The sequence below is a fragment of the Cheilinus undulatus genome, linkage group 15 (genome assembly GCF_018320785.1).
Source record: "Cheilinus undulatus linkage group 15, ASM1832078v1, whole genome shotgun sequence".
Lineage (NCBI taxonomy): Eukaryota > Metazoa > Chordata > Actinopteri > Labriformes > Labridae > Cheilinus > Cheilinus undulatus.
This window is the reverse complement of record NC_054879.1, coordinates 35,786,252-35,801,999: the sequence shown is the minus strand read 5'-3', so window position 1 is coordinate 35,801,999 and position 15,748 is coordinate 35,786,252. Positions and strand designations below refer to the sequence as shown.

At 39.6% G+C, this 15,748-nt stretch overlaps 1 protein-coding gene across 6 annotated transcripts in view; it reads left to right on the top strand.

The window, feature by feature from the left end:
* Positions 1-15,748, top strand: part of LOC121522904 (phospholipid-transporting ATPase IH-like) — a 60,110-nt gene that overhangs the window by 35,018 nt on the left and 9,344 nt on the right. For 4 of the 6 annotated variants that reach the window (XM_041807582.1, XM_041807584.1, XM_041807585.1 and 1 more), the window contains exons 13-28: positions 22-195; positions 789-955; positions 2,305-2,376; positions 4,054-4,127; positions 4,208-4,311; positions 6,528-6,709; positions 7,192-7,425; positions 7,992-8,169; positions 8,256-8,358; positions 8,931-9,076; positions 9,482-9,541; positions 11,789-11,916; positions 12,003-12,138; positions 12,618-12,641; positions 15,304-15,369; positions 15,628-15,731. In XM_041807582.1, coding sequence (XP_041663516.1) covers positions 22-195; positions 789-955; positions 2,305-2,376; positions 4,054-4,127; positions 4,208-4,311; positions 6,528-6,709; positions 7,192-7,425; positions 7,992-8,169; positions 8,256-8,358; positions 8,931-9,076; positions 9,482-9,541; positions 11,789-11,916; positions 12,003-12,138; positions 12,618-12,641; positions 15,304-15,369; positions 15,628-15,731 — 1,952 coding nt within the window. The remainder of the gene's footprint in view (positions 1-21; positions 196-788; positions 956-2,304; positions 2,377-4,053; positions 4,128-4,207; positions 4,312-6,527; positions 6,710-7,191; positions 7,426-7,991; positions 8,170-8,255; positions 8,359-8,930; positions 9,077-9,481; positions 9,542-11,788; positions 11,917-12,002; positions 12,139-12,617; positions 12,642-15,303; positions 15,370-15,627; positions 15,732-15,748) is intronic. The other 2 variants (XM_041807583.1, XM_041807587.1) reach the window with 1 other exon arrangement.

Below are 15,748 nucleotides of genomic sequence, written 5' to 3'. Positions count from 1 at the left end.
CCCCTCTCCTTTCCCTCCCAGGTGGAGTATGTGTTCACTGATAAGACGGGCACTCTGACGGAGAACAACATGGAGTTTATTGAATGCTGTGTCGATGGGAACGTCTACATCCCACATGCCATCTGCAACGGCCAAATCCTCAGCGCTGCCTCCAGTATAGACATGATTGATTCTTCACCTGGAGGATACAGAAGAGTAAGTGTGTTTGACGGAGTAAACACGCTGCTAAATCCAGCCTGAATAGACTCTTGGCTGTGCTAACTCTGCTACTCTGCACTTCAGAGATGCAGCCAAGAAAAAGAAAGTTATGAGCCATAACTGCAGATTAACATGTCACATTTTCAGGCAGGTGGCTTGTTCAGGTAATTACCTTTGACATTTTGATATGCACAAATGTCTTTTTGCTCATTCCCTTTTGCTGATAAACACAGTAGGGATACAGCAAATTTAAAGTTAATGAAAACTTTGACATTTTCTTTGTAACACTTTAGTGTTTTCTCTGTCTGATGTGGAATAAGAAATCTGCTGGTACACAGAAAAGTGTTGAGCCTTGCATTTTTGGCAATGGTCGTGGTCATTTGTTAAGATTAAATGGATGAAAAAAGGCACAGTCAGCTTGCTGTCACTACAAATGACCAGAGAAAGGGGAAGAAAATGTGCCAGAACATGTCCAAAAACTGCACCAACACTGCAGGATTGCAGTTCAATAAATGCAAAAAAAAATCCTTTAATTTTAAATATGCACCTGAAATGCAAATGATTCTTAAAGTGTTGCTTTGTGTCTGTAGGAACATGAGGATCTGTTTTTCCGGGCGCTGTGTCTATGTCACACGGTGCAGGTGAAGGAGGAGGAGACGGTGGATGGAATCAAGAGGGGCATCCACCAGGGCCGGCCCACCTCCTTCTACATCTCCTCCTCGCCGGATGAGGTGGCTTTGGTGGAAGGAATGAAAAGGTAAAAACACACAAAGAGCTGTTTTTTCATTTTTCAAATTAACTAACTTACAGCTTTAGTTTGATTTTTCTGCTCATGTTCAATAAACAATGTCAGAACAAAAGTATTTTCTGTCTATAACAAATAATAAAATCTTACAAATAATTAAAGGGGTATTTAGAGAAATTAAACTTCATCAAATCACAGTTTTTTGATATTTGGTTGTAAATCCTTTGTAGCTAATCACAGTTTGAAGTCACTCTCAAACACAACAAAACTAAATGTCCTCCATGCAAATGTTCTGTTGCTGTGCCAGCCATTATTTTGGCAAGGCAGCTTGTTGTGAAGGCGTCCTTCCAAAATGTAGGCTCTGTAAACTAAACAGTGCAACCAGGCTCAACCAGACTGTCCTGCAATGACAGGAAAAATCATCTAGAAACACAATGCACAATCCTATCAAATACACACACTCTTTGTTGAAAAAAATTTCAACCTAAGCTCTTGAGACAAAGGATGAATGAAAAATATTGAGTTTGGAAAACTGTCACTTACTACCTCACTCTTGCTTTATTTCTCCCTTCCTGTTTTAAACTCTCTCACAAAGCAAGGACTAGATGGACATCAGTGCCTGAACTAATTAATGCTCTACAGAATGAATGGGCACAGAAACACTCAAAAATCTTGTGGGAAGCCTTTCAAGAAGGGTGGAGGCTGTTATAGCTGCAAACAAGGGTGCAATTCCATATTAAAGTACATGTGTTTCAGTACAATGTCGTTACAGTCCCTGTTGGTTTAGTGGGTAGGTGTCCGAATTCTTTTGTCCATATAGTGAAGCATGGAGAGGTTGGCACTAAGTCACTGGAGCTCACTGTCCAGCTATCACAGGTGTCATGGGACCAATTAGACAGTTACCAGTTAACAACTCTGGGCTCATGCTGCCCGACAATCTACATGCCTGAGATCACAAGCATGAAAACCGATTACTTGTTCATTATGCAACGTCTTTATCTAATGCTTTTATTGAACAGAGACACTCTTGAAAAAAGCAATAAAGGGAAATCCATGTGTTTTTTAACCTCTGGAGCACAAAACAGAAGGAAAAAGGATTATTTATAAGGTTGAGCATCATGGAAGACACAAGATCCAAAGGGAAGAAAGAATTCACAGGGTGCTGCTCTGATAAATTGCTTCTACACATGTGAAATACCGTAGTAAGAGTATCTGCACACTGTGCTCCAGTTACTCTAAATGCGTCAGAACACCTTTAGCCTTTCCAAGTGTGATGCAACAGAGTAATACTGTAAATCTGTATATGGATCTCCTCACTGAGACACTTGTGTTTTCTTTCTCTTGTGCTTTCTTGTTTCCAGGCTGGGCTACACCTATCTGAGACTGAGAGACAACTACATGGAGATCCTCAACAAAGACGATGAGATTGAAAGGTTTGTCTGTTGTGGCTAAAACCACAGGGGGATAAAACCGGGGTAATTCAGCTGATGAAGTTGTGGTCATACATCAGCTGCCTGCAGAGAAACCGCTCTCAGATTGTGTTTCATTTTATGTCCGCAAGAAAGCTACGAACCACGAAAGAGTGGGCGGCGGGGTTTGTTTTTAGAAACGGCTCGATCAGATCAAAATGCTCCGACTGATCTGTGAGAATGAAAGGCAGCGAGAATCCATTAGAGAGCTGGGTGTGTGGAGAGGGTCTAATGTTTGATCCGTGGGAAGTGTTCGTGTAACCAGCCCTCTCTCTCCATCACTCTCTGCGGTGGCCTGTCAATAGTGAGCTATTTTAGAGAGGCAGGGGAGCTGGAGAGCGGGGGGGTTATCCTGCAGGTAGGAGGGAAGGGGAAAGCAAAAGGTTGGAGGGTGTTTCACACATTTTCTAACCTTTTACAGGAGATCTACAGTGCTGTGAAAAAGTATTTGTCTCTTCCTGGTTTCTTTTTTTTGCACATTTGTCACACCTCAATGTTTCAGATCAGCGAACAAATTTTGAAATTAAACAAAGATAACCTGAGTAAATTTAAAATGCTTTTTTTTAAATGATTATTAGAGTTTATTAAGGGAAAAAATACATCCATACCTACCAGGCTCTATTTGAAAAAGTACTCGCTAGTCAAAGTCCAGACTTAGATCCAGTTGAGATGCTGTGGCATGACCTTAAACAGGCCATTCATCCCTGAAACCCTCCAATTTGGCTGAATTAAAACAACTCTGCAAAGAAGAGTGGGCCAAAATTCCTCCACAGAGATGCAAACACTCATTGCCAGCCATCACTAATGCTCGCTTGCAGTTGTTGCCACCAAGGGTGGCACAACTAATTATTAGGCTTAAGGGGCAATTGCTTTTTTCACATAGGGCCAGGTAGGTTTGGATGGCTTTTATTCCCTTAATAAATGAAATCATCATTTTAAATTAGCATTTTGCATTTAGCTAGGTTATCTTTGTCTATATTAGAATTTGTTTGATGATATGAAACATTTAAGTGTGACAAATATACAAAAAATAAGAAATCAGGAAGGGGGCACACTTTTCTACAACACTGTAAATTATTTGCCCCTTCACTCATACTTGTCTTAACTTTATATGATTGAAATGTTAATCATAAGTTGATAATGTGCTTGTATGTCTGTGCTGGGGTGGGGTGTACTTTTTTAAGAAGCTGGAGGATTTTCTGCAACAGCTAAAATCAAAATCAGAAATAAAGATGCTTCAGTTAAATCTGCATTTAATGTAACTGCAGGGGCACTTAATACAAGTGCCCTCTTTTAGGAATTTAAGTGTTCAGTGACGATTAAAGACTTAAAACACTATTTAACATTACTACAGTGCAGATATGACTTCAAGGACTCTCATCATTTGACTGTCATCCTTGAAAAACAAAATGAAAACTGGAGTACCTTCTTTGTTTTTAATATGTGGCAGTTACTTTTGTTTTACATCAACACAGTTGGGTCTCAAAGAGGAAGAAAACAATAACGTAAAAAAAGAATCAGTATGGTGTGAAGAAGGAATTTTTATTTGCAAACTTAAGAGCAAAAACAATTTAATGAATATCTGAGCAGGAGTTTAGCTGAAAATACCTTCTTGATGCCAGCTCTGTGTGTGTGTTTCAGGTTTGAGTTGCTCCATGTGCTGAACTTCGACTCTGTCAGGAGGAGAATGAGTGTCATTGTCAAGTCAAGCTCAGGTGAGATCAGCAAACATGGAAGCTGGAACTGGCATCAGTGAAATTTTGTGCATTTTGTTGATTTATGTTGTGTGTTTTAGGAGAATACCTGCTGTTCTGTAAGGGGGCAGACTCGTCCATTTTTCCTCGGGTGGTGTCAGGAAAGGTGGAGCAGGTGAAAGCTCGGGTGGAACAGAATGCTGTTGTAAGTGCACAGTTTGACCATTACATATACTACTCATGTAGAGAACTTTATCATACATTGTACCAGTTATTTAAGACTTCAATATCATCTAAAGATATTTAGTTTTAACCAAGACAAATAAGATGTACGGTAACATAGCACTGTAAGGTCACTGCAGTGGATGATGGAAGCACCCGTTTAGACCATTTTAGTTGATAATTATGTCAACTAGATTAGAGTCAGCGTACTTAACACAAATGTCAGTGTCTGTCAAATAAGATGAGCCAACTCAAGTCAGGTGGTATTTCTCCATAAAGGCGATGATCTACAAAAGCCTTCATGCCTAGTGCCTACATGGCTGTTTGTACAAATACCTCTTCAGTTTTTCATTAAAATGTCCAAATATGGCTCAAAATGTTCATCATGTCTTCTTATTGATACAGGAATTTTGAATTTCTTTTGTTGAGACATAAGGTGAAAATAACGATTTTTACCTTGACAGTTTCGGCGAGCAGCTCTCGCCTTCTGAGACGCTTCTGAAGAAGGCGAGAGCTGCTCGCCGAAACTGTCAAGGTAAAAAACTAACATCGTTATTTTCACTTTATGTCTGAACAAAAGAAACTCAAAATTCATGTCCAAATATGGTCATCAAGCATGTATTCAATGGAAAACTACATGAACATCTCTACAAATATTGCTATGACTTGTGCTGTTTTACAACTCATGAAATGATTTGCAAGTATCTGATGTTGACATTTAAAGATTTAAGAACTTTCCTTGTACAAAATGTACACTACATCCAGTAAGTAACATGTCCTCTTTGCTGTCTGGGCTGGGATGGGACAGCCAATATGGCTTCAGGTGCAAATGTCTTTAAGCTTTTAAACATGTAAAATCCAAATTCAATAATAGTTGGGTCGCTGTGTAAAATCTAAATAAAAATATGCAATGATTTTCAAAACTTGTAAACCCATATTTTATTCACAATTAAGCATAAGCAGCAGAAAAGATGGTGAATTGGGGCATTTTACCTTTTCATGAAAAATATGAGCTCATTTTGAATTTGATGGCAGCAACACATCTCAAAAAAGTAGGGACAAGGCAACAAAAGGCCGGAAAGTAAGTAGTACTGATGAAAAACAGCTGGAGGAGCATTTTGCAACTAAATAGGTTAATTGGCAACAAGTAAGTAACATGACTGAGTATAAAAAGAGCGTTTTAGAGAGGCAGAGTCTCTCAGAAGTAGCGATAGGCAGAGGTTCACCAATCTGTAATACTGAAGACTTGATATTTGACTATCTGCAGTACATATTTTTATCAAAAGATTCAGGGAATCAGGAGAAATATCTGTGCAAGGGACAGGAACTGGTATAATTCCGTCATGGAAATTACTGTGTGGGCTCAGGAACACTTACAGAAATTATTCTCTGTCAACACAGTTTACTTTGCCATCCAAATAGAGATTTAAGAAGCCATATGTGAACACGATCCAGAAATGCCACTGTCTTCTCAGTGCAAAAGCTCATTAAAGATGGACTTAGGCAAATGGAAAACTGTTCTGTGGTCACATGAATCAAAAATTGAAATTCTTCTTGGAAACTATGGACTCCATGTCTTGTGGACTAAAGAGGAGAGAGATCATCCAGCTTGTTTCCAGTGCAATTAATCAATCAATTAATCAATTAAGCCTGTGTTCCATTTTTGAATCTACTGATAGCACTTGAATTTAGAAAACTAAAAAGTAGCCTATTTAATACAGAAACACCTTGACCAATGTCTATTTAAAAATGGTCACTTTTGGGGGGGATAAATACATGGTCTGCTATTTTTATAAAATCTTTTTACAACTTTTATTGTTGGCTTTGCACGAATAAAGTTGGCACCTGCTCTTGAGCTTAGTAGAATATTCAGGTGCTAAAAAGAGCAGCAGGGGACATAACATTTGTCAGGTGGCCAGAAACTTAACTCAGAATGAATGCTAATGTCGGTGTGGGTCTGCTGGATGTGAAACTGTTTTCACCCAGATTCCCTATAAAAATTTTATAAGGTGATTTTATGACAGTTTTGTGTTTACGGCTTTCTTTACTGCTCTTGCTGTAAATAATCTGGGATGATGAAAAGTATTCACTCTTCAGAAGCCATATTATCTGAACTTAAGCAAACTCACAATCAATCTTATGATGTCAGAGAGCACCTCATCCAAACCCTCCATTTCTCTCTTCTTCGTTGTTTCACAGGAGGGGCTGCGGACTCTGTGTGTCGCGTATCGACGGCTGTCAGAATCCGAATATGAGGAGGTCTGTCATCACCTGAACGAAGCCAAGCTGGCCCTGCAGGACAGGGAGCAGAGATTGGCGCAGGCCTATGACATCATCGAGAGGGATTTTGTGCTTTTGGGCGCTACAGCGGTGGAGGACAGGTTGGTGCCCAGCAGAGAAAGGGAGGGAGAGGAAGGTTAAGGGAGAGATTTAAAAACAGAGCAGCAGCAGGGGAACAGAAGGAAAGATTAATGAGTCATGAAGTCGCTTTAAAAGTCTTGTAATGACTCATGAGGTCAGAAAAGATTCAGCCTGAGCTCAGATAGGTGATTTTCTATTTCTACTGCTTTGCTATTTGTTTCCTTTTCTCTATTTTAGTCCCTGCTCTGTGGCAATATTCACTGTTAACATGCTTGAACAAGGTGGACCTCAGCATTGATCTGTAAGGGTAGTTTTCCCTCACTGATCGATCCTCTGCCTGACAGTTTGACTTCCCAGTAGATAAACTGGTGATGGGCAGGGACCAGGGTGGTCATGCATTGATAACTTATCACCCGTTGGTAATTGACTGATTGAAGTTTTGATGGATGCTTATGCTGGAGCCAGTGGAGGCTGAAGCACTTATTGACTTATTGACACGCAGGCTCCAGGAGAAAGCTGCCGACACCATCGAGTCGCTGCACAAGGCGGGGATGAAAGTTTGGGTCCTGACGGGGGACAAAATGGAGACGGCTGCTGCTACCTGCTATGCCAGCAAGCTGTTTCGCCGTAGCACCCAGATCCTGGAGCTGACCAAGAAACGTACAGAGGAACAGAGTCTGCATGACGTTCTGTTTGAACTGAACCGGACTGTACTCAGACAGCGCTCCATTTCTGGGTAAGAATTAGCACATGCAAGTGCAAGGCTTGAACACTTGATAGAGTACCTATGAAAAAGTATTCAGCCCCTTGGATGTTTTTCCCGTGATTTGATTTTGTAAATCAGTAATGGTCATCAGTAAATCAGTAATTTGCCTTTTTGACAAAATATTTTTTTCCAAATAATCTCTTCAATTCCAAAGAAAACAGATTTCTCTGAAGTAATGTCAATTTAACAAAAAAATGTATGCAAAATGAGTGACTGCAAAGAATTATCCAGCCTCTTCAAGTCAGTATTTAGTAGATGCACCTTTGGCATTTGCCTCATTTTTGGTTTTCAAATGGCATTTAACCCCTTTTGCTAATATGCAGCAGTTGCTGTGAATTGCCTGATCGATAATCTGACTACTGGTTCAAGTGGATACACCAATCTGCCCGCTTACAAATCAAATCATCAAAAATCAAATCAGCCACAATTACATTTGCACTTCAAATTTGATTCAATTTGAAGAGGAGTGCAGACTGATTTTTAATTGGTTTAGTGGAAAAGCTCCCTCCTGATTAGTCTGTAATATTGCATTCCAGGTTGTCAGTAGACTGCCTTGATTTTGGTCTAATCATTGACGGGGCCACACTGTCAGCTGTACTGAAGCCCAACCAGGAGGGCGCCGGGCCGGGAAACTACAGAGAGATCTTTCTGGAAATCTGTCGCAACTGTAGTGCTGTGCTGTGCTGTCGCATGGCACCGCTGCAGAAAGCACAGGTCAGAGAACTGCTTCTTACTTAAAATACTCCAGACCTATTCCTGAATGACTTCAAAGACTTTAACAAGGTTTTTTGTTCCTGCAGATTGTGAAGCTAATTAAAGCCTCCAAGGAGCACCCCATAACTCTCGCCATCGGTGATGGCGCCAATGATGTCAGCATGATCTTGGAGGCACACGTGGGCATCGGTGAGCTCATTTCATCACCATGTTAAATGGCTTTGATTAATCATCCTTTACAATTTAAAGACTTAATTTTTTACACTTTGACTGATATTGACATTCAATACAAAGCAAGATTTGTGATTCAGTGTTATGCTTAATGCAAATAACCATTTTGGCAAGAATCCTTTTAAATTTCTATGAGTATTTCTCATGACATAATGTTTAACATTTTTTCAAACTTTTGTTATGAACATCACAGCAACAGAAAACTTAGAGGTTCAAAAATGCATAATTGAAAATAAATTATTTTAAAATAAATAAATAACCTAATATAAATATTTTTTTAATCAACAGATACTATACACTATTTTAAATCATAAAACATGTATGCTCAAAATGAATTTGTTAATCTGCTCACATAAAATGCGACATATTATAAAGCCATAAGCCAGTAGTATATGACTGTTTTTGTGATTACATAAGATGGACATTGGTTTCTGTATTTGTGTTGATAAAAACATGGTTTTGTGTTGCAATCATGGCCATTTACATTCTTGACTGGATTAAACGCTTACAACCTCTTTTAATTCCTCAAGGCATCATGGGTAAAGAGGGCCGTCAGGCAGCAAGGAACAGCGACTACGCCATCCCAAAGTTCAAACACCTGAAGAAGATGCTCCTTGTTCACGGCCATTATTATTACATCCGAATAGCTGAACTTGTTCAGTACTTCTTCTACAAGGTAAAAGATGAATGCCTCTCTCTGTACTCTGCATATTCACACATTTTAATCACTTTATCGTAATTCCCAGTGAGACACTGAGTGACAAAGAAGCAGATTTTGCAGCGACTCTGACAGATTACGGGATTCATGAATCCCTGGTGTAACATTCTCTCCTGGATTCATGGCTACGACGATCAGTGTGGGCGGCTTCTACAGCGAGCAGTGCCCTGCCAACTGATTCATTTTTTCTTTTTGGCAGGCCAGCTCTGTGCGGCCCACTCAGTCAGCTTATAGCACAAGCTCTGCGTAAACAGGAATGTGTAGATAGTAGCATTTTTAGCTTCTTCAAATCTCTCTGCGTGTACTTGTCACAAGCTCATCACTTTCTCTTTTTGTTTGTTTTCTTCTTTTAAATCTTTCCAGAATGTATGCTTCATCTTCCCTCAGTTCCTCTATCAGTTCTTCTGTGGCTTCTCCCAGCAGGTAAGTGATTCATGTATCTTTATAGTGTTAATGACTATGTTAACTTCAAAAGGATGCATTAATTTGTATCTTAGAGACAACATGGAGGCCACTTGTTCGTTTCTTTTTGCTCACCCAAACTTTATTCTTACAAACTTTATTTTCTTTCCTGTATTAATTCATTTTCTGTATGATATAATGACATCAAAGTAATAATTCTGTTTTTACAAATGATCTGCACATATGTTATCATACATGCAAAGCACTTAACTGCAGACAAACAAATCTAACAGCTAGCTTAGCATTTAGCAACTGGAGGGGAGGACGTTCTTTCTTTTTAGGGGTTGGAGAAGACCAAAGCAGAGCCAAAAGAACTGTGAATATTAAAACCATCAAAAGAACCAGAGCTGTAAATTTCAATTAAGGATGCTGGATCTGTAGTTTTGCAGTCAGCTGCAAACATATTACAACCCCAGTTCCAAAAAAGTTTGGGCACTGTTTATAATGTAAATAAATAGAGATTGCAATGGTTTGCAAAACTCTTAAATGCATATTTTTCCAGAATAGAACATAAACAACATCTCAGATTTTGACTCTGAAACATTTTACCTTTTCATGGAAAATATTAGCTCATTTTAAATTTGATTGCAGCAACACATTTCATAAAAGTAGGCACAGAGCAAAAAGTCTGGCAAAGTACATGGTACTTATGAAAAAAGCTTGAGGAGCGTTTTGCAACTAAATAACTTTATTGGCAAGAGGTTGGGAACATGACTGGGTATTAAAGGAGTATTTTAGAAGAAGGAAAAGAGGGCTAGAGGTTCCACCACTTACATTACATGACATATTTAAAAGATTCAGAGAATCCAGAGAAATCACTGTGCACGAAAGACAAGACCCAGGCCCTCACAGCAATAAACAGGTGCAATTCTGTTCTAGAAATCGTTGCATGGGCTCAGGAATGCTTCCAGGATTTTTGATCTGTCAACACAGGGCACATTGTGATCCACACATGCAAGTTAAGTCTGTATTGTGCAAAGAAGAGGCCATATGTGAACACGATTCAGAAACAGCACTGTCTTTTCTGGATAAAAGCTTATTTAAAATGGACAGAGGCAAAATGGAAAACTGTTCTGTGGTCAGACAATTTACTTTTTAAAATTCTTTTTGGAAACCATGGATGCCGTGTCCTGCAGACTAAAGAGGAGAGGGACCATTAATCTTACTATCAGCACACAGTTTAAAAGCCTGCATCTTTGATGGTATGGGGTTGCATTCGTGCCTATGGCATGGCATTTGGTGCATCATAAAACAAAAAATCCATGCTGCTACTGTTGATCAGCTGGAATCCTACATCAGACAAGAATGGGACAATATTCCTCTCCCAATACTCCAACAACTGGTAATAATAATAATAATGCATTTTATTTATAGGTGCCTTTCAAAGCACTCAAGGTCACCTTACAAGAAAAATTTGAAACAAGACAAATAAGTCCACCAAATATATACAAGTTAGCAATAAGTAAAGACAATGAATGATACAGTGTAGGTCAACTGAAAGACATCAGTCAGACTGAATACGCCAGGTTGATGTCCCAGACGTTTTTCAGACTGTAATTGCAATTAATTGCACCCTTTTTTTTATTGCATTTTAATATTCTGTTATTTTGCATTTTAAACTGTTTTGTTTTAGTTTGGACTTTCTACTATCTTAAACTAAGGGTACTTGACTTCCTGTTTGGATACAGACCTGTTCTTATGGGTAGATTAAAGATTTTAACATGGGCTTAATCTTGAAAAAAGGAATTTGTTATGGATTGGAAATTTAATAACAGAATATTTAAAGGGTTCATATGACTTCTGACTTGTCCACTGAGCTGTCTGTGAGTTTTAAAATAAAATGAGACCTTAAGGAGCAGTGGCAGGCAAATTTTCATCCCTGTGACTGCATGGAAAAAGCTAGCGTGCCTTTACCAATGTGTGTTGAAGGGGGCAATTATGCATGTGATTAATCGCAATTTAAAACAAATATGGTACTAGTTTAGGAATTTGATTAATCCTGATTAATTTGATTAATTTTGACAGCCCTAAATTTCACACAGAGCCCCATCTCTTTTGCTTTTCGGGTGTCATTCAAAGGCTTTATCAGGTGATATTTGGTCTTTAAGTTTGTTTACTGTTTACAAATTGCAAAAAGAACTTACAGAAAAAAAAGACTTGCTGTTTTGAAGTTGAATAATTTCGATATTGTTTTGTGTACCTCTGCAGCCTCTGTACGACACCGCCTATTTGACGTTGTACAACATCAGCTTCACCTCACTCCCCATCCTCCTGTATAGCCTGGTTGAGCAGCACGTCACCATGGAGACACTCAAGAGGGAGCCCGCCTTGTACAGGTAAAATCAAAGAAATAGTCTCCTAAACTTTCTAGAACTTTGCATTATGTTGCTTACATGATTTCATTATCTGCATGTCTTTTTAGGGACATAGCAAAGAACTCCCTCCTCCGCTGGCCGGTCTTCCTGTACTGGACGTGCCTCGGTGTGTTTGACGCTGTAATCTTCTTCTTTGGTGCCTACTTTCTGTTTGACAACACCACCTTCACCAGCAATGGCCAGGTGAGCCTCGATCTGTGTCAACACTTTGTGAGAGAGTAGAAAGAAGGAAGAGTAAATGTCACTTTGTGGGGAGTTTTATGTGTACTCGAGAATAATCTATGTAAAGTTTTTTTTAAAACACTCATCCATCTCCATTGGATTCCCATGAAAGTGGAGCTAAGTGTTACTTTGTGGTCACGTTTTTGTCACTATGGTTCTGTAACAGTAAGGTTTCTGTACCAGGCCCCCCATAGATCAGCAACATTGGATCTCCATTCATATCGACAACGCAATAGCATCTTTCTCTGTATTGTTAATTTGTATCATGTCAACTGTTTTTGATTGCCTTTGGTCCTGTTTTTTAAGTTAAAACATCCTGAAATTTATTTTACCCTTTGTCCTGATTCTTTTCTCTTTTCTTCCCTCTCTTTCTCTCTGCTTCCTCTCTCTTTATTTTGCTTCTTTTTCTTTCTCTTCCTCTTCCTCTTCTTCGTCCTCAGCTTATGACCACCAACACACAGATGGTAAGCCTGTCTCCCTCCCTGTCAGCTCTCTCTGTCTTTCACGCTTTTTTTAGTTCCTGTCGTACCGTTTAAGCTTTCCGTTTGACCGTTTCATCCAGTTTCATCCCTCCTCACTTCACGTCATCCATGCACTCTCATTTGAATGTGTAGTTTCCCAGTGCTCCATTATTCCCTCTAATCTCTGTAAAGCCCTGAATCTTGCACAGTACCTGATCCTAACAACTCCACACTGACGCAGTAGAAACCTTCGATTCTCCCCCACATTCTCCTGTGTGTTTTGCTGTGGTAGTAAGTAGATTAATTCTAGTATATGCTATAGATTACAATCCAACATCTGTTTGTTGTTCTGTCTAACGTGTATGTGCATTTGTGTGTTTATGTGTATTTCCATGTTTATGTGGTTGCAGTACTTTGGGGTTGTTTCTTTATTTTACCACTCCAGCTTCCAGGGGCAAATGGGTGGTTCTTGTCTTGTAGGTTTGGGCACAAATTCACAAATGCCTTTGCATGCACTAAACCTGTTAAAATCAGTAACAAAAAAATATACTAATCCATAAAAAAATGGTGAAATGCATCAAAACTGCACTCCAGAGAAAGAAGAGAAGGATGTATTTTATTAATACAGTATCATAAGGGGAAACTCAAGTTTTATGCTCTGTTATAGAACCTGCTACACACCCATGTCTAAATAAATGCACAGAATCCGATTGGAAAAGCACCAGTGGTAAGGTTTAAGAGTGATGTACACAAAGGAGAGCCCAAGTGATTGGGGCTTTGGGCCTTGCTCCAGGGTTCTTCAGCAGTATTCAGGTGGTACCCCTCCAGCTACCAGGCCAGTGTCTAGACTTGGATGTGAACTTGCAACCTTCTGGTTCCTAATCTATGTCCTTACAGACTGATCAACTGCCACCATCAGCTCCATTTGCTACCAAAGTAGCTCCTTCGCTTGGGGCAAAGACACTTCCCACCCAGAGGGAGCAGCCCACCATTTTCTGTTTTTACATATTTGTCATACAAAGATGTTTTATTTCATCAGACACATTGTAATATTAGATAAAGATAGCCTGAGTAAGTGCAAAATGCTGTTTTTAAATGGAGATTTCATTTATAAAGGAATAAAGTACCCCCCCTGTTAAATCAGGAATTAACTCTGACCAACCACATTTTTGGAAAACTGAGCTCAATTTCACTCGCCACACCCAGGCCTGATTACTGCTAGTCCTCTTGAACCAAGAAATCCCCTTAAATAGAACCTGTCTGACAAAGTGAAGTAGAAGTAAAAGCTCTCCAACACATCATGGTGCCATCTAAAGAAATTCAAGAACAGATGAGAAACAAAATCATTGACATCTATCAGTCTGGAAAGGGCCACTGAACCATTTCTTAGGCATTGGGACTCCAGCTATCCAGTGGTAAACCCTCCCAGGAGTGGCCAGCCTACCAAAAGCACATCGACAACACTTCCAGGAGGTCAAAAAAGAACCCAGAACAACATCTAAAGACCTGCAGGCCTCACTAGACTCAGTTAAGGTCAGTGTTCATGATTCAACAATAAGAAAGAGACTGGGCAAAAATGGCATCCATGGGAGAATTCCAAGGCCAAAACCACAACTGACCAAAAGGAACATGATGGCTCGTCACCAAGACTTTTGGGAAATATTCTGTGGACTGACAAGACAAATGTTAAACTTTAGTGTGGGGCCTGTTACATTTGGCTTAAAACTAACACAACATTCGTTCATAAAAGAACATCATGCCAACAGTCAAACATGTTGGTGGTGATGGTCTGCCACTGCTTTGCAGCTTCAGGACCTGGATGAATTTCTGTAATTCAATGAATTCAGCTCTCTACCAGCAAATTCTGAAGGAGAATGTCCAATCATCATTGTGTGACCTCAGGCTTAACCACACCTGTATTATGCCGGAGGACAATGTTCTGAAACACACAAGCAGGTCTCCTCTGAATGGTTCAAAACCGAACATGAAGTTTTTTCAGTGGCCTAGTTAAAGTCCAGATTTAAATCCGATTGGGATGCTATGGCATGACCTTAGCAAAAACCCTCTAATGTGGCTGAATTAAAACAAGTCTGAAAAGAAGATTGGGTCAAAATTTCTCCATGGCGATGTGAAAGACTCATTGCCTCATTACAAAGTGCCTCACTTATGCAATATTTTTATAATCTGAAACATTTAAGTGTGACAAATATGAAAAAATAAAGAAATCAGGAAGGGGGCAAAAACTTTCTAAGGGCACTGTATGTGTGGCTATAATAATGTTTATAGACTCACCAATGCTAAACACCAGCTGTGGTTATTACGTAAATTGCAGTTTCTTCATGTTAAAGAGTTTCTTCCACCTCCCTGCTCCTTCTTTCTTCATCTCCCAACCCTCATCCCATCTGTTCACCCTGATGTTTGCCTAAACCTTTCTAGGATTTCTCAAGGTAGACAATTGGGGATACTTGAAGTCTGAGTGAAAATGCTTAAGTTTTATGGCCCTTAACCCAATAAGAAATACTCTTCTCAGCTCATATGTGCAGAAGGCATTTGTTCCTTCCTTTTTTGTGCTCGTGTACGCACATTCAAATCACAGGATGAAGGGAGATATTTGTCATTGAGACAGCCAATAACCCTTTACTTTTTTTCTTCTCTTCTCTCACAGATGTTTGGGAACTGGACCTTCGGGACTCTCGTCTTCACTGTGCTGGTGTTCACCGTTACGCTAAAGGTGTGTGAGCACATGTCACTCATGCCTGTTGTGTTGTATAATCCATCAGTTTGATTGACCACTGCACGTGTGCCTGATCGTCCGCTTGGACGGGCTTCAGCGTTAAGTGGCATGTTACATAAATGTATTGACTAAACAGACCGCCCAGTTTGCACAACAGTAAACCCTGAAGCCAAAGTCATTGACTTCATTGACTGGTTGAGTGTTTACTGAGTACATATTCTGTTTTTTTTTTTTTTTGTTATTTGTTTTCTCCAGCTTGCCTTGGACACACACCACTGGACCTGGATCAATCACTTTGTCATCTGGGGGTCACTTCTTTTCTACGTTATTTTTTCTCTTCTCTGGGGAGGCATCATTTGGTACAGTTTAATTAGTT